The 24,115-nt window shown below is 30.1% G+C and overlaps 1 protein-coding gene across 4 annotated transcripts in view; it reads left to right on the forward strand.

Moving 5' to 3' along the window:
• Positions 1-23,701, forward strand: part of LOC136984555 (EF-hand calcium-binding domain-containing protein 6-like) — a 43,631-nt gene extending 19,930 nt beyond the window's left edge. For 3 of the 4 annotated variants that reach the window (XM_067281591.1, XM_067281590.1, XM_067281592.1), the window contains exons 9-17: positions 34-133; positions 4,415-4,563; positions 8,990-9,079; positions 10,324-10,429; positions 18,017-18,199; positions 20,440-20,544; positions 20,656-20,844; positions 23,239-23,473; positions 23,576-23,701. In XM_067281591.1, the coding sequence (XP_067137692.1) occupies positions 34-133; positions 4,415-4,563; positions 8,990-9,079; positions 10,324-10,429; positions 18,017-18,199; positions 20,440-20,544; positions 20,656-20,844; positions 23,239-23,400 (1,084 nt within the window). In that variant the 3' untranslated portion in view covers positions 23,401-23,473; positions 23,576-23,701. Of the gene's footprint in view, positions 1-33; positions 134-4,414; positions 4,564-8,989; positions 9,080-10,323; positions 10,430-18,016; positions 18,200-18,287; positions 18,457-20,439; positions 20,545-20,655; positions 20,845-23,238; positions 23,474-23,575 lie in introns of those variants that run through there. The other variant, XM_067281593.1, reaches the window with a different exon arrangement.
• Positions 23,702-24,115: the final 414 nt, after the last annotated feature.

The following is a 24,115-nucleotide window of genomic DNA, read 5'->3' on the forward strand; positions in this document are numbered from 1 at the left end:
TGTTTATTATTTTCTTTTTATATATAATTTCAGAATGGAACAACTGCAAAAAAGAGCAGCACAAGAAGGGCATAATGATCCAATTCTTCATGGACTAACTCTGGATGAAATAAAAGAAGTTTTTAAACATAAAGTATGCAATTTATTTATTATATAATGTATTGTAACATGTATAATTAAGTAAATGTTATTTATTATTATAATGTGTTGGTGAAGTGTACTCAACTTGGCATATATATCAGTGCCTATTATGGCAGTCTTCCATACTGTGCTGTTTTGAAGCTGTTTTGAGACTTTTGTGTAATGTATACGGTATGACCCTGTGTAAGAAAGGATTTTTAGTACAATAAGTACTTTATCCGTTTTCTACATGTGCTTTATTTCATGGGAAAGTTCTAAGTGTTTACTAATTTTTTTCTGAGTATATATTTTGTATATAGTGGGTGTTTTGAAACTGCTATATCTATGATGTATGTGATTTTGTTTTATCTATCAGCAAATGTAGTGTCTGGTCTGTTATGATGGATTGTCTTGTCTGTGATTTTAGCTCAGGTTTGTGTGTTGTTTTCTATGACTGTCTGAGGAATATAATTTGTAGTATAGTTCTTGGGTTGTAATAGTTTGTGTTTGTATGCAAGCTTTTGATGTATTATCTTTGCTATTTGGTTATGTCAATGTAAGTAATCTCTTTGTGTTAAAAACTTGCAACCTGATTGATATGTTGTATCACCTCTGTCTTTAAGCTTTTAAAATTCTGGTACAGTTCAAAGATAATGATGAACAAACATTTTCAATCCTTACTCTAGATCTGCTTCAGGTTCAAAAATCGTTCCAATTGCGGAATGTCAAGAATTTTGAATGTTTCCAAATACGAATTGCTTGAATCATTAATGTATTGATAACAAAGATATTAATGCTTGCACCCCATAACTGTATTTTAACTGCTGTGGCCGATTGTGGGGAATTATAAATATTTACTGATGTGGATGGTCTTCACAGGCGTATTGCCACGCTTGTGATATTGTGTTGCTTTCCTTGAAGTTTATACAGTCCCCCAATTTGCTTGCCTTGTAAATTTGTAGTGTTTCTAAGGCCCTGATGTGGTCTGTTTGGAAGAATTTCTTTATGATGATGGTGTTGTCCAAGTCAGCCTCTACATCAGGGTTGGTGGCGTATGTTGCCAGGGCAGTGGTGCATCTTTTTCTGGTGATGTCGTATTTGTGTTCTTTAATCCTTTTTTGTATAGACCGTTTGGTTGATCCAATATAAACCATGTTTCTCTGGAACCTTTGGTCCCTGATCGAGACACTATACACTCCTGGTGCTCTCAAACTATCAGGTGTGTCTTTAGCATTCCTCAATAGGGAGTAAATTGTTTGTGGCCTCCTGTAAGCTATTTTTGTGCCCCTCTTTTGTGCTATTTCTTTATATAGGGAATGTAGCTTTTTGTTATATTCTATTACTAAAGACAGAGGTGATAGTTATTGGTACCGGTATTTTACCTAGAAAGTTGATATGTTGTATAGTTTTGTGCATAATGTGGCATTTTCTACAAGTTTTGTTTCTTTTAAAATATGCATTCCATAGTTTTTTGTATTATGACCTGATCTTCTATAGCAATCATGAATCCTTCTGTCTCTCCAAAGAGGCATCTATGAATCAGTCAATAGTTTGATGCAGTTCCAATAACAAGATTCTATACGAGATCATTGGGATGTATACTATTGAGCTTCTTTTGAGCCCAGGAATGCCTGATGGTATGTGAATTTTGCATACTGTATTAGATCCAAGTCGGTGTTATATAAGTCTGCAAATTTCCCACCATGGATGAGAAATATGCAGTTGATGTGTTCTAAAATGCCATACACTGAACAGAACATACATGTGATGTAAGAATATATATATATATATATATATACAGTACGTAGTATATTATTTTTTAATGCAATTAAAAAAGCATATCTTAGAGAAATTCAAAGGTTAGTCTCATGTCTTCTCCTTCCTCTAAGAGTGATACATTTGCCCATGGAAAAAATGTAAAAACTCTTATATACATGACTCATGTTATCAGATTTTATATGGTTAATTTTTGAAGTATGGTATTTTGAAGGATCCTATATCTCAAAGACGTTTTATTGTTAAGGAGCATTTAATTTAGATTCCTTTTTATCAGCAAAACTCATTTGAACTAATCATACCATTTAGAAGTATAGACAAAAACCTAAATTGGTACACTGTGTAATGGACCTGCAGTGCCGGCTCAATGATAACTTGTATCTGAGGCAAAATTGTGCTTGATTTGATTTGTGCTTTGCCTGCTTCCAGAATGGTTGCCAATAGAGAGCCCTTCTAGTACTGACACTCTTGTACATTAAAGTTGTTTGTAAACAGTACATACATTTATTGTATTCAGCTTATAATTTTTATTTTTAGTTATTTTCTTTTCCTTTTTAACATCTTGACTACTCATTTTGCCATTCCTCTCATTTGCTACTTGAGGCAGTTGCACCATCACCTCACCTGTCAAGCTGGCCCTGTGGATGTGCAACAACTGTTGATTATAGTTTTGGACTCTATCTAGTTAAAACTCCATCAATTCTAAGGTATATCTCTGTTTTAGACAAATAATAATGGATTAAAAAAGTGCATCTTGGAATCTAGGAAATATAGTATATTAATGTAGCTGGATTAAATTGAAAGATATAATAATTATCAATTAAATATATTAATTCTTTAAGAATGAACTGAATTAATTAATTTTTAATTACTGGATACATGATTTAAGTTTTCATATAAACCAGTCACACTTTGCATGCATTCAATAATTCAATTCAATTCAATTCAAAAATGAATGAAATTTAGGTTTTATTTTAAGAACTAGATTGACACAATCTTTTGGATTTTTATATTTTCAAAGCAATGTCTGTCACAAGCAACATCATGCAGAATGCTTGCCATGCAAATGGCATTTTCCAAATAACACTATGATATAACGTTAGGTCCTGAATATCTTGATAAATCTAAAATATCAGGTCAGTCCATAAGTTCATGCATATTTTTATCTACAAAAAAAGCAGCAAAAAATTTTAATTAAATTTTATTTCAATCTATAATGTATTCACCATTATTTTGTACAATTTCTTGCCATCTTGATGGTAGCTTTTTAATCCCGTCTTCGTAAAATGATTTCGGTTTTGAATCAAAATATTCAGAAATAGCCTTTTTTACATTGTTCTCATCCTCAAAAGTTTTCCCTTTTAAAAAATTCTGCAAACTGCGAAAAAGATGATAATCACTGGGAGCAATATCTGGCGAATACGGTGGATGAGGTAAAATTTCTCAGTTGTAGCTTTCATGTTTCTGTACAGTTATTTTTGCAGTGTGTGGTCTGGCATTGTTATGCTGCAAGAGAACCTGCTTTCTGTTCACTAACGACGGTCGATTTTTTTCAATTTTTCATTTAAACGCTCTAATTGCTCACAATACATTTGAGCTGTAATTGTTTGATTAGGTTCTAACAGCTCAAAGTGAATTACACCTGACATATCCCACCAAACAGACAAAAGAATTTTTTTTGGATGCAACCCACCTTTTGCAGTCGGTTTTGGCTGCTTGTCGCGATCCATCCATTGTCTTTTTCTCGTCACATTATTATAGAGGATCCATTTTTCGTCTCCAGTAACCAGCCTACCAAGAAAAGGTTCTAAAGCAATACGGGATAAAAGAGACGTGCAAATGTTTACACGTTGTTCTGGTTAGCTATTGACAGTTCATGTGGTATCCATTTTCCTAGCTTTGAAACTTTTCCGATTTGTTGTAGGTGTCTATGAACAGTTCCATGGGATGAATTTAAACGTTCCACAATTTCATCAACTGTTAAAGATGGTTCTGCTTCAACTAGTGCAGAGAGAGCATCTTCATCAAAGTCAACGGGTCTTCCAGTACGAGCCTTATCCTCCACACTAAAATCATTGTTTCTAAATCTTTCAAACCACTTCTGCGCAGTCCTTGCACTAATTACAATTTGATTATGTACAGTATTTATTTTTTTGGCTGCATTTGTAGCATTCTCACCACTTAAGAATAAAAAGTATAAAACATGTCTTTTATATTCATCGGTTACTTCCATTTTAACGAAAATAAACAACTGAAATGATTCACAATTCTGAACAGTATTATATGAATGAGATCCAATTTAACACTTCAGTGTAAAAATTATCACATTAGACTGACATGTTTAACAGCAAAACAAGATTTTTTTCAAGGTCATAAAAATGCGCATGGACTTATGGACTGACCTGATAACTAATGGTTTAAAGCCAAATTATGAAAAATAGTTGCAGATTTAGGATTCTGTAGTAGAATATAAATTTTAGAAAATTAATGCCAAACTTTTTTTATTTATTAATAACAGCTTAGAAGTAGAGGATATCTTTTAGAACGAGCATTTAAATCCTTTGACCCTAATGATACTGGATTTGTAAGTCTGGAGAATTTTCATGGTATTATTAATTATATTGTTATGCCTGTTTCTGATGGATTATTTACTCAATTATTAAAAAGGTATGTATTTTATTTATTAAACATTCTCTATTTCATACAATAATCTTTTAACTTTTAAAAATTAATATATTAATATTTATATTCAGTATTACGTATTTGTATTAATTTATAAATTACATACAATCAAGATTGAAATAATAGAATTTATATTTTCAATATACCTTCATTAATATTTCAATAAAAAGAAATGCAATATTAATTAATTTAAATAAACATAATGCTTAAATGACTTAACTAAAAATAATTATATTTTTATTAAATAAAATGATTTTAAAGTCATTTCTAATATTGAAATGCTAATGGATTTACATTGAAAAGGTGGAGATTTGTTCAAAAATAGAGTTATGTTTAGGGGATAATATCACCAATCAAGGATTAAAATTTGACATATTGACAACAAATCAGAAGATTAGAAATATGCAATTATTAACATGTTCAGGGAAAATGATGAAAAGTAGTAATTGATTTTATTGAAATTACTTACGATTAAAGTGAAGAACTTTACTCATTAAACTTGCGTTTTATGACTAATTAACTTGTATGGATTCTATAATAACCTGTTTTTAGAAAAAATTTTAACATAATTGTAAACAACTGTCAATTATGTTAGACAATCATAACGTAATTGATAGTTGTTTTAAAACTGAATATGCCGCAAACACGAGAGGATGAGTCAGAGACAATATTTGATAAAAATTTAAATACAAATTTAATAAAATGATTATGAGGAAATTCCAATTCAGATCTGACTGGTATCGATCTCTCAAAAGCAAACAGGCAGTGGTGTGCCATCATTGGAAGCAGTGGAAGCACCGCTTCCCTTGTATTTTCTAAAATATAAATTCATATTGGGCGATTATTTTCATATTTTAATGTACTTTGAATTAATTAAAATTAATATTTTATTATAACTGCATTATGTATCTTATCACAAATTTCTATACTACATGTGAAAAAAATGACAAGATTGCTATTGTATATTCAAATATCAGTGGCAGAATGGAAGAGCTGTATTCCCAATGGAAGTGCTGTATTGTCGAAACTGGGTCAGCTTCCACGGTGAAAATAACTGAATGGTATAAAGCAGCCAAATTATAGGCGTCAGAGATTATAGGCATTGGAGATTTAATCATTTGTGCTTTACTGAGCACCAACCTCACCTGGTTTAGCTGGTGGAAGCTACACACCAAAATATCGTTTAATGCTTCCAATGATTCTATCCTTTAGCCACTAGCAGAGAGCTATCTGACTAAGTGAATTGTTTAAAGATTTAAAAAATAAAGAGTATTCAATGTTATTTTTATGTATGTGTGTCTTATCTATGCAAAGTTATATTTAATTATAATTTTCTTTTAATTATACTGTAATTATATTGACAGATTTTGAGACATAAAATCTTTAAAATTTTTATCACTTTTAGATGTTAATAATTTTAATATTATGAAAAAAATTTTTCCAAGCGTATTTTAATTCTATAAATTAAGTAAATTTTAGGGGAAATTTTTTGATTTATCTAAATTACATAGTGAATCGCAATACAGTAATACCTTGACTTACGCGAACCCGGAGTTACATGATTTTTAAATCTCGTCGATTCATCTTTTGTTTGAGCACCACGCAACTCTTGATTACTCACTCCCCCCACATTATTGTTACATGTTAGGACATCTCGCGCAGAATCGACGCATAGCTACAATTTATTTTGTGTTATTTATTTCTGTGTTTGTTATATCTACGGAGACTTGAGAGACTCTACTATGTCATCCAAACGAAGTGGAACTGGTTCTTCTGCATCAAACAAGAAAAGAAAAACTTTATCTTTGGAATGTAAAGTTAACATTATTAAAGACTTTGATACAAAATTGAAAAGAGGTTACAAATTTTAGAAAATATAGACTCCAACGCAGAGCGCATTTCTTCTACAAAATGAGAAATAAAAAAATTATTAGCATGCTACGAGGAAATTTTGCTGGAGAAAAAAATCCTTGATCCTTCAGATGAATTTGTTAGATTTTATGAAGCCTTCTACATCAAAATAACTTTGGTTTATGATTTTAATAATATAATTTGTTATACATATGTATTATCTAAGATTTTTACAGTTTTTTCTAAATTATTGTTTTCTTTAGTCTCTGGCCCCAATTAAAAATAATTTGTATGTATTTATATGCGAAGTTATACCCCGACTTACACGAATTTGACTTACGCGGTTATCGCTCGGTTCCACTTATCGCGTAAGTTTGGGGTATTACTGTATTTATATTCGTGTCTGAACTATATTGAGAAGTAACTCTTAGACATAAAAAGTATTATAATTAATGACGATCCAAACAATGATTTAATATCATTAATTTTTATGGCACCATCTACCAGTGGGTCTGTTAAGCACAGTTTTTCAACCATGAAACAAATTCATACATTGGCCAGGAACACTCGGTCGGAGGAAAGATTGTTGTCACTGCTTTCAATAGAAAAAGAGCTTTCAAATATGTTGATAGAATCAATGACCAGTGACTTTTATGATAAAGTAATTAACGACTTTGCAGAAAAAAATTGCCGAATAGAGTTTGTTTATAAAAAATTAAAAAAACAAAGTTTTTCTATTATTGTTTGTATCATATCAATTTGTATTATGTATGTATTATTTGTATTTTAGAACTAAAATACATAAATTGTTTATTTTTGTCATTTCCAGTATTTGTTTAAAATTTTTATGGAAATGTGAGGTTCTGGACAGGTCTGAACTGTCACAAAAGACACGAAAAAATGGTTAATTTAGAGAAAAATTCATTAGTTTAAAAAAACATAGGAAAAAGTCATATGTAGTCAGACACCCATTGTTTATATCAAACTGCGAGGCAGAAACCATAAATCACGGAAGGAAGTCATCCTATGATCGGTGGAAGATCGAATTCATCTTCGATTTTGACTTTTCTCGTGCTCCAGGTAAGAGTCTTGTTATGTTTAGTAACGAAGGACCAACCACTCAGGAAACGTAATTGAGGGAGAACAACCAATCAAAATGGATGAAAGAAAGAACAGAGATTGATATAATCCCCGACAATCGAGGACACCTTGCACTCGGTTAATGTTCCAAATAACCAAAACACTGTGTGTCAACGTGCAAGGAAAAAAAATACAATTTGTCGTCTATTGTGCCAACCTGTAACCCGTGCCACTTCGGACTTAGACCATGTCCCCGACACCAACGGACAAAGTCTCCCCGTGCCTTACAGACTTGTCAACGCCACTGTCCCGGGACCACTTTCAATCGAGGATCAAAGAACCACATCGATGCCCAGAACGTCCAAACAGCTGATTGTCCTAAAGCAAACTATTTTGTACATAGTGTATGTTTATTTTATGTTAAAATAAACGGTTTTTGTCAGATACTTGTCATCTTTGTCTTTTCTGCCACCACACACTTACGAATGGACCTTAAACTATCACTGACGTGAAATTAACTGATTACCCCTGAAAGTCGGCTTCTTATAGAAACACAGCTTCCCTATCATCAAATGTCATGGCATGCCACTGCAAACATGCAACAAAAAAGCAGGAACTCAATTGAATCAATTGCATCAAAGTAGAAAGGTTCCCATAAAGGTAAACATACGACCAATTCAACATGAATAGAGAGGCAGCTAATCTTTTAAAAAGGGGCATGTGACTATTTCTCATCTTGCATAAAATATCAATTACTGCTTTACCCTTGACAAAGGAAACATAATTGACAAAAGAGCCCGATACTGAAAAATGAATACCCAGGTAAACCACATTATTTATGATACTAATCTCTTTACCATTTATGAAAAACTTATCTGTTTTTCTTAGCCATTCTTCCTGACTGAAAATCATTATCTGGAAATTTCATTTATAATTTTATCTATTATAAATGTTCTATATATGTCAATGTATATTGCATATTATACTGTATTTCATTAGTTTATTTTGTTTATTATAAATTTTAAATGTTTGTATTATCTTACTTTCTAATGTGTAAATAAAACAATGATGTACTGTACATGTATGTACGCAGCCATCCACTGGGGCAGAGAGATCATTTTCCCCCAGCACACTGATCAGGATCAAGTCTTCTAATCAAGGACAAAGGGTTTGGAAGTTGAAACCTTATAATTAATTCTCTAAGGAATGTTGGAAAATTCTATTCTCTGCCTCACTCAGTAGTACAGTAAATTACTTGTTATAAGTGCATTAGCCTGATTTAAGCAATAATTACGATAATGGAACTCATTAGAAAAGTTGCAGCAGATCACAACATATTTATATTATATTATTTTATCATAAAAGTCAATCTTTATTAAATGTTTACAAATTAATGATTCTAATCTCTAGTTATTATTATTTTAATATCAAAATATATTTAAGTAAAAATAAAATCTATAATATATATTGTTTTATTTAGCTTAGATGTAATTCTTGCTTCACCACGAAGAATTTTTTGGCATAATTTCTTGAAAGATTACTGTCAACCCTATGCAGAATTAGACAAAATGTAATTATTTTTTAAATATGTTATTTTTACAAATTTATATATTTAAAACAATTTTTATTTGTGTAAATGATTATTTGTTGTGTGGTATGATTTCTTGACGGTTTGGACATTTGAATTCACTAATTTCCTTTTGTTTTTGTCATGGTTGATTTTTGTATTTTTATTATTACACAATAACTTTACTTTAAAATGGTGAAATACCATGTGAACAATAAACATTTTAGAATAATAAACCAATACTGCTTAGAATCACTATTAAAGCAAATTTGCTACTGGCACTATTACCAGATTTAAAATAGTTTTTGCAAGTGTTAAATGAAAATATTTTTTCATATATAATAATAATAAATTAAAACTGACAGAAAATGTATCACACAATAACTTGAAATATTTTTTTCTTGATAAAATGTAAGAATATCTAAATTTGACATACAAAAAGCAATTTAGGCATAGCAAAGTATTATGTCCAAAGAGCATGTTATCTGAAAGTTGAAGGTTGAAGGAAAGTTGCATGTCAAACATACTGTTGGGTTGTTGTTAAACTAAGCACTGCTAAGCAATGCCATTGAAAGCGTTGCTAAACTTTTCCTTAAAGTGCTAATATGCAGCGATCTTCGCAGCAGTCTCACTGATTTGAGGTTAAATCTGCAGCCCTTGTTTCAGTTGCTTTTCTGACTGCAACAAGATGGTTACCTCCATGATGGAGATGCGTAAAGTTGAATTCTTATATGATGTAACAGTAAAATTGTAAGGTTTTGATCGCCATGAATTGATATTCTGTTTATACTAATTATTTTTTTTGAATACTCATTAGTAAAATAAAAGGTTTGACAAAACTTGTATATTTTAAATGTTTTATTATCTACTTTATGTTGCAGAAAGAAGCTGCATACATTAAATTTAAATTATTAATTTTCTCTCTTAAACAAAGCCTTACATTGAATTATTTTTAAAATGTTTCGAATTAAATAATTTACAAAACATTCTAACAGCTGTAATGAGATCCACCATTTTGGAACTTTAACACTGCTCCATATGCATTGTTAAAAGACCTTCAGCACCGATTGCAGCATTTTTGCAGCAAAAACAGCAGCAGCTGCTGAATTCAATTTGGAGAATTTTGAATTTCCAAAGACTGAATATTTTAATTAAGGTGTAATTTTAATATATGAAATTCTAGTGCAAATAATTTAATTATGATGTATTTAAAAATTTCAAACTAATATATTAATATTTTTTTCTAGAGATCCTAATGATAGAAAAAGTCGTCAATGTCTGGTGAATCATCTTGAAGAACTTATTCCAAATTCAGAAACTAAACTGAAATCTATATTTGGCTGTAGTGATAAGGCAAGTTGATATTTATTCGTTATTTTAAAATAAGATATATATTTTTTAAATAAGAAAGTTAAAATTAAAATAAGTACTACACTAAATAAATTTAAGTTTTAAGCATTAATTATTTTTGTTTCTTTATTTGATAATGTAAGAGGACATAAAATAACAGTATTACATTTCGAAACTTAATTTTTTTTAATACATATATTGAGAAATTCTATGCAAAATAGTGACTGAAACACCAGCATGTAATTAAACTATTTTTGACGAGACTATGTCTTGTCAAAAATAGTTTAATGTTTTATCTATGTTCTTCATTGTTTTAACTGCATTATGATTTTTTTCTGAACCTGATATATAATTTGCTATACCTTTATCTGTGACGGTACGTCATAATTTTGTATATACGCGATAGTCATAAGCATAACATTAATCCCTCAATTCTTTGTTCTTTGTTTCCCTTATTTCTCGATCTTTCGATTTTCACTTTCCTTACGGGCGGGGCAGTCCTTTTCTAGGAAGTAAGGGGAAAGACAAAGGAGTAAAAAAGACCCCGAGGCACAAGAACGGCAGTAACAGTCATTCTTGGTGTGGAGCTGAGACGGAGCAGACGTGGAGAGAGAATCCGAACGGCTCGTTCAGCGAAACAGAGATACGACTGGAAAAGAAGAAAGATAGTAGCCAGTGTCTTAACAAAATTCCCCGACCCGAAGATCTTGAGGACGTATCATTATTCTGGGTATCCCCTATCCTTTCTTTCATATACTTCTCTATATCTATCTAACTCTTCTTTCCCCTTTCTATAGCATGTAAGTTAGTTTTAGTCTTAGTTTATAATATTTCGGTTAATATTTCATTGTATCTCACTATCATTGAGACGCGCTTCTTTTGTGTGAACCACGTGTTTTTTTTTCTTTGTCTACTCCTCATTCGTCTACACGTGTGCGAGGTCCTGAGTTGGAGTCGCAAAAGAATCCTGTATATCATCACGCGAGGAGAAAAGTATTTTGTTAATAATTGTTTTTTTATCTATATAATTAAAATTAAAGTTTTGTTTTATTCGTATTTCTTGTCATTTCGTTGGCTATGCACTCGCGTGACTTAACATATCTTTATAACAATAATAGTTAAAAAAAAAACCTTCTTTAAAGCATGTGTATGCTTATATCCAATTTTCTGGTATGCAGAGCACAGCTTCTGCCACATAATGAATGAATTTTTATAAGTAAGTATATGAAACATATAGTTAATTAATCATTAATACTAATTTTTATATATTTCTACTGAGACAGACATTATCTTAGTTATCAATCCAGATATAACTTTTTCTTATTCTCTTATTAAAACTATCTTTAGTAGAATCATATACTTAAATGAATATGTCATATACTTTTATTTATGTACTGTACTTAGAAATAAATAATATACATGAAATTATGTTCAAACAAAAAATCCTATATAGATAGATAGATTCCATACAAGTAGTCTCTTAATTTGATAGAAAACCAAAAGTAATATATAATTTAAATTAAACTTTAGTTTGAAAAAATTTAATTCATTGTTTAAAGTTTCTAAACACAAACCACATGTACATATATTATGAATCATGGTCTTTTTGAAAGCATAAAACAAGAATATTAAATTTATATTTTCTTTGATTAATTCTAATACTAGTTAAAGGAAAAATCTATATCTTATACCAAATTGTTAAAATTATAAAAAAAATCAATATATATTAATTTATTATTATTATTTTTTAATAAATAAATAATCAATACTGGTATATATAAAAAACATAGCATTCAACATAAATTGTTTTCAAAGAAAACTGTTGTTATAATTAAATATATTCTTTTATTCATGAATTTGAATTATCACTACTAGGGCCGGCCTTCTCGATAAAGGGGCCCGGGTGCAAGAAACTATTTGGGCCCAAATGTTTTTCTAAAATAAAAAAATTTACAAACACGAACATATATTAATGCATGTTTATTTAAAGCGTGATTTTGTTCTTGCTAATACATTAATTACTTCAGAAAAATTACAATTTTTTGCAATTTCTTTTTCGATGCTTAATATAGCAAGTGCATTTAAGCGTTCTGCACACATGCTGGATCGAAGATAATTCTTTATTAATTTTAATTTGCTGAAAGAGCGCTCAGCACTTGCTATAGTAACTGGCAACGTAAAGAAAAGTTTTAATACAGTTAATACATTTAGAAATAACTCATTATAATTATTATTTAGTATGTATTGCAATATATCTTGTGCGTTATTTACATCCCTTTCATTCAAAATCAAATCCCGTAGCAAACCAATTTCCTGGATTAGGTTTTCATCTACATCTTTGTTATAAAAATTGACAAAGTTTTTGGAACATTTTTCTAATTCATGTTTTTCTAAGGTTTTCATATCAGTGATTAATTTGAAATCAGAAATAATATTTGGTATACTTTTAAATCTATCTTCTATTTGTACAATAACCGTATCAATTAGAGTGTTAAAAAAATAACATCTAAATTCCTCTACCGGGTTTTCTATAACTTCATCTTCTGCTATTTCGGAATATAACCTTTTTCTTTTTCGTATTCGTTTTTCAGGAAAATGTTCTGAAATATTTAAATTACGTGCTAGCACTTTTGCTTCGTCTAAAAATGTGTTAAATTTTGGATTTCAGTTTTAATTTTATTGACTAAATTAAAAGCCGACTCAAGAATAATTGTTTTTGCTTGAAATAGTATATTGATTGCGTTGATTTTAGACAACATTGCAAAACCATACTACTAAACATAAAATAAATGGCATTTCTTGTATTGAATCAATAGAACTTTTAGCTTCGGATACCGCTGTAATTATCGTTACTTACATAAATAAATTCTTCTAGGGCATTACAAGTTTGTTCAACACTGTGTATACACTGCTTTAACCGAAATTCTATTTTGGCTTCCCAACGAGTGTCACATAATGGTTTTAAGAGTAATGTTTAAATGTTTTTGTAGAATTTCCCATCTCTTATGTAGATGCAGAAAATAGAGCAATATACACGATTGCAATATCCCAAAAAATTTTTTACAATATATACTGCTGCGAAGCGAGCATCACAAATATAATAAATTAAAAGAGTGATGATAGGCAAGGGCACATAATATTGCATGAGGGTTTAGAGCAATTATTCTATGATTGTACACCTTTATATTTCCCTTTCATGTTGCTACCGTTGTCGTATCCCTGCCCTCTGCCAATTCATAATATCTAAATCAAGCTCACTTAATGTTTTCAATAAGAGTATTTTGCTAGTCCTTCTCCCAAGTCACATCAGTTGCTTCAATAAACCTTATAAATGACTCATTTATAATTAATCTTTTCTCTTCAAAATTTACATACCTAATAATAACTGAAGTTTGTTCCTTATGGGAAATATCAGGAGATACAATCCATTTGGACACTATAGTATGTGGCTGCTTTTATATCGTTTTATAATTTTGTTAAGGACTTCATCTCCTAACGCAGAAATAATTTGTTCTTGTGATACTATGTGCCTAACAATGATCTGCACACATTACTAACTTTTTCTGAATTCTCTTTATTCATGTTATATCATGACCTCCACATTACACTACATGAGTTCGTATTTCTTACGCTATAAAAATCGTTCGAAGATTAAACATTACTAAAAATTACTTCCATTATTAGCGCGTTACCTATTATTTCATGGGTTCCTCGAAGTGGAAGATTATTACATGCTAAAAATAGAATCACATCTACAATTCTTTGAAAATAGTAATTTAAGTCGTTCCGTTTCCTTATTTATATTAACTTGATTAGTTTCATCAATAGTCGAACATAAATTTAGTCGTTTTAGTAATTCTTTCCAAGCAATAAACGAATTAAAGTGACAAATAGAACGCTCATGATCTTGAATTACAGTTGACAGCTTTCTCCAGTTACTATAGCCACCTATAAACCGTGTAGATTGTTCATTTCCTCTTCTTTTAGAAAATAGTATACAACAAAAACAAAATACCGAGTCTTGCGTTTTTGAATAAATTAACCAGCTGCGAAGCTGGGTTTCACCATTTGGCATTTTTTTAAAGTAGTACGTAGTGGAAAATGACCTCACCTTCATCATTCTTAGCAAAAACTCCTTTGTGTTGTCACCAGGTCCGGTTTTAACACAAAACAGTTCGAAACTTATCAGTTATAATACATTGGCCATAAATCTGGATCACTTATGTTCATTTGATCATATTCGTTATTGTCATTTTCGACGTTATTTTCTGATTCGATCATATTTGTATAAACATGCGGTTCTTCAACGAATTTCACAGTCTTCAACATTTTCATTGGCAAGACTGTGTAGTTTGTGCGGAACTTTCTTCCTCCAGTTGAAGCATTGAACTGTAACTTATCTGAAGTCGAAACAATTTCATTGCTCGAATTACTTCGTAGCCAAGAAAACAGATCTACTTGTGATTTCTTGAAATTTAGCTTTTCTACTTTTTTCTTTTCTGCTGACATTTTCTTTTTTGATCACCCAGAGGGATATTTCCTTGCGCAAATGGACATGATTAGATGTAACAATAATTAAACGTTTTGTAGTATGACACGTCTTTCTTTCTCGTGCTGAACTCGAACTCTCACAACTTCTCGGAGGCTCCTTGTAAAGTATTGATCTTTTAGCAGAGTGGGAACAAAAGAAGCGCGACCTTGTCAATTGGACCCACGTGCGGTCGGGTAATACCACTTGTAAGGTCAACACCTTACAGAGGGAAAACAAAGGAAGCGCCGGCTTTGTCAATAGGACCCACCTGTAGGCTGTAGTCAGACCGAAAGTTCCAGAAATAAGACAGACAAAAAAAAGAATAGAAGAAATTATTAAAAGAAACAATTAAAACATACGAATTATATACCAGGGGCGTGCCGTGACACTTTGATGATAGGGAAGCTGTGTTTCTGTAAGAAGCCGACATCCAGGGGCAATCAGTCAATTCGCACGTCAGTGTATGGTCTAGGCTCCATTCGTATCGTTTATTCGATAAGCCAGTAAAAACCGTAGACTTCTTCTAAATGCATTTTTAATATCACCGATTACATTCCGAATCGCTAGCCAGATATAAGGGCTACAATTAAAAGTAAAATAATAAAAACTTACTCGGTGAAATAAAATTATGTGGTGGATGTACTGGTACATACAAAAATATTCTTATCAATTATCATGAAATATACTTTTAAAGAAAATTATAATTAAAATATAGCTTTGCAAAGAAACGTACAGTACATAAAGATATAAAATATTCTTTACTTTTAAAATTTTAAAACAATGTACTTAGTCAAATAGCTCCCTACCAGTGGCTAATGGATGGAATCGAAGACGGTTGCAGAGGACATGCCAAATCCCCAGGAGTGCTGATACCCGGTCCAATGTCAAATACCTCTTTTGTCGCCATCACTAGTATATCTCAAAGGACGCGACAGGGCTGTTGTAAATTTTAAACGTTTCTCACCATAGCCGTAAAAAATCTAAATATGTTTAAACTTAAAAGTCATTTGTTTTCTACTAATTCGATTTTTAGGACCAGGTGTTGTCCACGGAAATTTCCAAAATTTACAACTTTTCGGTGCACTCATCGTCGAATTGGAAAAATTTGTCTTTATTACATCTAATACAATATTTCGAAGAAATCAGTCCCCACTTATACTCGGCTGTATCATTGGTATTCGGTTTAAGCTTTTGTTTAAGTAATATGTCCGGCTCTTTCATCGGGGTTTTGTTCTATGTCCCCAATTCCCTAATCGCTTAATTATTTAACTACTTCTTAAGTAGAAATAAGTCGAAACCTGGTTTACTTTCCTACTCGAATATTTGTAGTATCGTGGAAAAAAAGTGTGAAAGACAAATTTTCTATGACAAACGAATACATAAATTCGTATAATTTTATATGGCCGAACGGCCACACAGTATTATTTTCATTTCTTAACGCGGGCTATATGGTTTTGAAATTTTTTTAAAAAAGTCGAATTTAGGTGGGGATCCTCGGGAGTTCCCCGAATCAATATAACAAAAACTAAACATTCGCATCATCGAGAATTAGTTTAAAGATTGTCGAAATTCAGAGATCTACAATATAATAATGTTTACGATAAAATGTACTTTTCCTCACTACTGATAACGATAGGAATATTGTCAAGTTTTCGTGTGCATTCTTGATAATGTTGGGCCCCCTCCAATCGGCGGGCCCCGTGCGTAGCATCCGCCCGCACTCCCCCCCGTTATCACTACTATCTGCATCAAGGTAACATTAACACGGAAATGATTCTAACTTGAGCGCCAGGGTAAAATCTACACTCTCTGGAACCTGTAACCGGCATTTTATGCGTAATGCATGAGTTGACCCGAAGAAGAGCAACGTGCTTGTTCGAAAATGTTTGTCACCCTCTATATACAATATATACACATTACGCACCGGTTACAGTTCCGGAGAGTGTAGACAAGGTAACATTTTAAGTCACTTTGAATATCTACTATATTATTATTTTAATTGAATGAAATATGAGTTTTATAATTAAACTTTTTTATTTATGCGTTTATATCATAAATTTAGCTAATTTTCTACCTTTAAATTATTAGTTAATGACACATAATTTATCTGTTTTGACATTTCTGCAGTTGATATTCCATCTTTAAAAAGTTGTATTCTTAAAGAAAAGTATTAATATTTGCTTCTGTAAATATTAAAAAATTGTTTTTCAATTGTTAAAATAAACAATTTATTTAATTATATTATTATTATTTATTATAAGAACATCTGTCAGAATTTTTGAAAATTATGTTTACCAAACAGTTTTTAATTTTGTCAAAATTTTGAAATATGATAATTTGTGAAAATTTGAAAATATTTTACTTCTGCTGAAAGTTTTGAATATGGAATGTGAAACAAATAGTTATATGAAGATTTGTAACTGGTTTCAGCTCTTTTCAAATGTAAGTAAAAAAAAAAATTAGTTTTAATCAGTTTTATATTAATATTTTTATGATTAAACAGTTTATTACAAAAATTTTTTAAATTATAAATATATGGAATTAATATAATAATTAGAATAAATATTGGAATAAATAGAAAATAAAATAATGCATGAATGTATAAAGCCAAATGAATCATTCAGTACTTCCAAGTCAACAATATGTATATTCTACATTGGCCTGCAAGAAGTTAGACCTAAATATAATAGAAAATATCTGGCAATTTTTGAAGAGCAGATACATCAGGATATATTACTACAACAACTGTGAGGAACTTGACACTATTAATTAGGCTACTACCAATTTTAATAAAGCTCTGATTAAGAGCAGATAAAAGAATCCATACCAATACACTAGTCCCATGAGTACGGTGCATTATGTGCCAGATAAGACTGCCAAATATTATAAAACATTTTGCCCAGGAATGTAAAACAAAGTATTTGTCTTTACCATTAAAATCATTTAACTTATATTTAACTCTTGAGAATGAAATGAATTATTCTTTTATTTTATACCATATTTTAAAAACATATTTAAACCATTGTTTAATGATATGTGTATATATGTATATTTTACAGATGAATAATCAAGTTATAACAAGATCTGAATTGAAAATTACTTTAAAGAAATTATCTAAGTTTAAAATAACAGAAAAAGACTTTAAAGAACTGTTTTTAATTTTAGATCCTTACCACACTAATTTAATTAACATTAATGACTTTGAAACATTATTTAAATGGAAACAAACTGAGCTACAAAAGGTGAGAGTTGTTATTAATAAGAATTTTTATCAAATATTAAATTTATAATAATAACAAAATTAAAAATGTTAAATTATATTTTGTTTAGGAAAATTTTGAAGGTGCTGATATTGTTTGAATTTTATTTTATGTTCAGAGATTTTTAAGAATTTAAGAGGTCAAAGGTCAAAGATTTCTGATAATTGCATGCAGTTTAATTTTTTTAAGTGTAAAATTAAATTTTAATGGCATAATAAAATGTATTTCTTTAATTTTTACTTTTGTTTATGTATTATTTTTCTTATGATATTTAAAACCATTGTTTTCTTAATATATTTTCAATCAGTATCAGTATTCAAAAAATATTTGTTATATTTCATAAAAATAAAAAATATTAAAATTTTCACCCTAAATAGATAAGTTATTAAAGCTAATTATGTAAATATTAGCTTTCTTGATGCTTAAAGTGTAAGTACGGAATGTATTTAATTATCTGTTTTAATGCTCTTTCAAAAAATTAGATCTATTCTTTGAAAACTGATAACAATGAAAGTGGTTATAGAAAAGAAATGTTGCAGTAAAAATTATTTACAGCGATTAAAACTGGGAATAAATTTCATACAGTCTCCCTAACAGTTTAGGGATTGTCCATAATTATGTAACACCATTTTCATATTTTTCAACCATCCTCATGTTACGATCCTGATATACCTGGGTATACAGGGTACAAGGTTGGAAAACAGGCGATACAATATAAAGAAAAGCAAAGGACTTCACACTTTCTCATACAGTGAGGTATTAACAAAAATTTATTCCTGGATCCTACAGGCTTATTTATATACATACATAATTCTAGATAACATGAACATAAATTTACAAACTATTCTATTACCTCTCTGTGGGGTAACAAAAATTTTATAACACCACAAATTGAAAACTTTAACAAAACAGTCTTACATGTGTCCTTTTGTAGTTAATAAGGAATATCTACCCACTTCATACACGTGTCTTCAGGCAGGCCTTGGATGAAAGCGGATTGCTTCATGCATTCAAACGGTCTCCAATCTCTCTTCTTATCATACACGATGATATCCAACGAGTTCAGTCTGAAGGCCAACAAAACAAAAAGTGTCGTCTCCAGTGAAGCTCCTCCCTTTTATACTATTGTTGACGTCATAACTTGCATACGTCAACTTTCACATAACCAATGAGAGACCCGTGAGGTTACACAAAAGGTGAACACCCGACACAAACAAAAACGGGCGCGAATAATTATACAAAAAATACAACCCGACAAAAAAAGAAAGTCCAACATCCATAATGCGGAGAGAAATACGGTTACATTAAGTGATGGATCACTACACTCATAAGTCCGTAATACCATCACACCAAAATTACATAATGCAAATCCTTGATCAACCTCCTAAATTGTACTAAAGAATAACACACAGCATGAGATACTGAACATTACATTATTTTGTTAATTACGTGTGTAACTTAAAAAACAGTGACATAAACAATATGGTTTGCTCTGCAACACTTCAGAAACAAAAATGAATCATTCTATTATTCAAGGATTGAGACCCTAGCATTATGCAGACTTTTTGTAAATACCCCACTCCCTTGTAACACATTGTAATGATTACTTGTATATATCCACCCATCCATATCTGTGTTACTACATAATTTACAGACAGCCGATTAGAAGTTTGTAGTGTGCTATAAAATCTAATTGTTTTAATGTGAAAAATGAATCAGAAATCACAGAATACATTTATGTATTTCAATATTTTTTGAAATTAGTCAATCATGGCAATAATTGTAGCGTGTTTATATTACAATTGAAATTCATTTTTAGTATAAAAGTTAATGTTACCTATGGTTCCAAGATGGCAGTTTGTCTCTGATTCCAGCAAATAGAAGAAGGGAAACAGTGGAGATGCACATTCTTACCTATTCTAATAAATTACCATAATTATTACCAACAAAATTATTAGAATAGGTTAGGTTAGGTTAGAACGTGCGTCCCCACTGTTTCCTTGCTGGAATCAGACGAGCGCCGTCTTGGAACCACAGGTAACATTAACCGTATAAAAATATGCTTTACACTGAAAATGATTCTGGATTTTAAATTAATCTAACACACTATGATTGTCTCTGGTTAATTTTCAATCTCAAATATTTGATCAAAATGTCATTATAACATATTTAAAAAATTAATATGTATATTTTACATATTTTTTAATTTTATACATATTTAGGGCAATGACAAAAAAAGTGCTGAATCATACAATCATTTACATGAAGAGAAATTAAAGAAAAAATTAAAAAGCTTTGTAATTAAGCAATATCAAGAAATAGAAAAGGTAAAATATTTTAATTTTATACATATGAAATTTCTATAATATTAATGTATTCATTTTACGATCGCTTCATATCTGCTGGATGTAATTATTCTTAAATCTGAAATGTTTCAGGCGATCAAGGCACAAGATTGGGAACAGTCGGGAAGAATAAAATTAGAACATTTCAGAGAAATCTTAGAATACTTCTGTTTTCCACTTTCGGATGATCAATACAATGAAATTTTGAATGACTTAGATGTGTTTGAAAATGAGATAGAGTACTTAAAATTTTTTGATCTATATAAGAAGGATATTGACGAGGTTAGTTTTTAGTTATTTATTGCATTGATAAAATACTTTTTATCAAATTTTCTAATTCTAAACTATTTATTACTAAAATATTCATATTTAAATCATTCTTAATATACAGTAGAGCGTCGTTTATCCGAATCAATTGGGGACTGGGGTTGTTCGGATAACTTATTTTTCAGATAACATTATGTACGAAAAAATATATTAACCTATCCCATGTTGAAATTTTTCTCTGTTGCGTGTCACTTCGCGTTGAATTTTCGTCGATTTTAAGCCTAACGAAAATTTTTATAATAATAATCGTGGCTATTGTATCGTTAAAAATGATTTCTTTATTTTGTACAAACAAAATAAATATATTGAAAAATATAAAAATTATATTTTGGAAGTTAATCTAGTATCAAAAACGTTCGATTCAGCAGGACACAGTCTGACTGCAACGCTTTCGGTTAACCGACGTTTCGGTTGATCGGCTTTCGGATAAATGACGCTCTACTGTATATCATTATCTTAAAGAAATAAGTAGTCTTTTTTAAATGTAAAAAGATTATTAAGTTAAATGAACAATTATTTATTATGACATTGTCAATGTCAGGCTGCAATTTTCACACATTGTTTAATTTAAAAAAAATATCACAACTTCCTGTCCATATCAGAAGTTTGTATGTAGTCAATCGGGGTATCTGGCCCTAAGTTTTCAATATCTGGCCTCCATTTTCATTTATATAGTCCTTTATTAATCTTGATTAATAAAGGACATTGAGTGTGAATGTATATGAATTAATTCAAATTATTTGCAATGTGATGATATTTCTTTGGACTGTTTTTCAGTTACATCATTTTTTTTTTATTTAAAATATTGAAATTTACTTTCAAAAGCTTAATCAATTAGATGATATAAATTTATATCTTTTTGAAAATAATCATTTCATCTATCAGAAAATAAATGGATAGTTTTTTTTATATAATTCATATTATACTATATTCTGCTATTACAGTTCAGTTAAGAATTTATAGTGATTTTAAGATCAGTAGCATAATCAAGGAGGGGACTCCCTTGCCTTTGTGAAAGAATTAATAAAGAAAAAGATTTGAATGTGACAAATGCACTTATACACATGTATATACAATAAATATCTAAGAGTTTATCCTTCATCCACAGTGCTAGTGAATACATCCAGTGGTACGGGATGAACTTAGGTTTGCACTAATTTGGGCCTCCTCCTAATATTATTTCTAATTATGCTATTATTTAAGGTTTAAAATTTCTTTACAGAAAGTAATAAAATTTTAATTGACATATCACTTTTACTTTTAAAATATTATTTGCATTCAAAAGATTAAATTAAAATCAAAACGTTTTATTATTTTGCTTATTCAAAAATTAGCAATTATAGTTTTTCTGATGAGACTGAATGCAGTAGGACCTTGCTAATTAGAACTGCAGTAGTCTGAAATTCCAGTTAATTTAAACAGCCAAAAACAACTCTGAATTTCTCTCTGAACAAAATACACTGCATTTATCTTGCATTTATCTTTATATTGCATTTAATCTTGCACCACCCAAAGTACATAGTCTGTACAAACCCTGAAATAAATTTAAAATTTGTTATCAGAATAGAAAATGAATGCTAATCTCCTGTCTCCTCCAGAGCCATAGCTATAGAGTGCTATAGGTGGCTAAGCCCACTCAGCAGTGGGCTTAGTATGTGTATAAATGCATATAAATGCATTCATACACATATAATATATGTGTATAAATGCAGTATATATAATATATGTTTCACTTCATATAAACTTAGGCTACCGTTACATTTTTTACACTTGGACTATAGTCGATAGGCCTAGTGCTGACCAAAATAATGGGCGATAGCAATCAAAATTTTTTCAGCTTGCCTCTGTAGCCCTCAATTCTTGGCTACAGGACTGTTTCTTTTTTACTACAGAAAGACATTGAAAACCCCCATAAATGTGAATCTTGGTCAGTTTTCAAAAACTGATTGGTGTCAGTCATTTTGACATAATACAATGGTCTTATCCAACTACAGTATATTGTAATGCCTCACATTAACATAAAAAATATATTGGAAAAAAAGAATTTTGGATGATCAGATTTGGGCTGCAGTTAGTTTGAATCAACAAGTGTCTACTGTATATCAAATTGATATAGTAAAGAATATAAAGCATTGAAATAGCACATTTATAAAATAGTTTAATATTAAACTATCTAAAAATGCTTTATGTAGCAATTGACATTATTACTTATTTAAATTTGTAAAAATTATGATTATTAGAACTATAGTGAAAAGTACTTTAAGAAAATCTTTCTGCTTTAAAAAAATAAGCTATGTTTTATATTTATTGTATTAAAACAATTAATTTTACAATGTTTTATTTGATAAGGAGACTCAAAAATGGATTAAAACTATAAATAGACTTGTCCCCTTTAAATCACTTTCTGGCTCAGAATTTACTCTGAAAGAAGCTGAAGAATATTTAAGAGAAGCAGTTCGATCAAAACGAAATACGTTTTTAGAGAGATTTCTATGCACTCGATTATTCTGATGTCGGTTTAGCACATAAAGTTGATGTTAAGCTCCTTTTTGATAAACATGCATTTAGAATGAGTGACGATCAGGTAATTTTTTGTGTAGCAAATTAATATTTTTAAAACAAACCATAAAAGAATTATATTTAATAAATCCATCATACAATTTTCTTTTCTTTTTAACTTATTTAGTTTGAAAAATTGTGGAATAAATTTCCAACAAATGAATTTAACAAATTAAAATATAGAGATTTTGTAGAAGAGTTTGGAAAGAAAATAGATAGTTCTCTGCACACACCGCCACAAATGTTTCCAATAGAAAACCAAATTACAGAACGTCCTAAAACTGCTATTTCACAATGTAATATTACGACAATTGATTTGTGTAAAGAGATGAAAAAACCTAGAGTGCGACCACATACTCCTTTTCCTGTTATAAAGGAAATTATGAATCCTTTGAGAGTTCCACCTTCACCATCAATTTTTAAGTGGCCAGAACAAACAAAAGTAATTACAGCACATGGAATAAAACCAGGAAGCCCTATAAGTGTAAAATCAGGACAACTTCAATTGATGGTACATGATAAAAAAAATGAACAAAATGCTATTCCAGAAGAAGTTTGTCTTACATCAAGAGGACAATCAAAGGTTGGTTAGATTTATTCTCAATAAATTTTAAGTTGCATATTACAAATAACATAAGGTTTCCATAATTATTTTATATTATTTCAC

Source organism: Centruroides vittatus, unplaced genomic scaffold, assembly GCF_030686945.1.
Source record: "Centruroides vittatus isolate TY-2023 unplaced genomic scaffold, ASM3068694v2 contig_923, whole genome shotgun sequence".
Lineage (NCBI taxonomy): Eukaryota > Metazoa > Arthropoda > Arachnida > Scorpiones > Buthidae > Centruroides > Centruroides vittatus.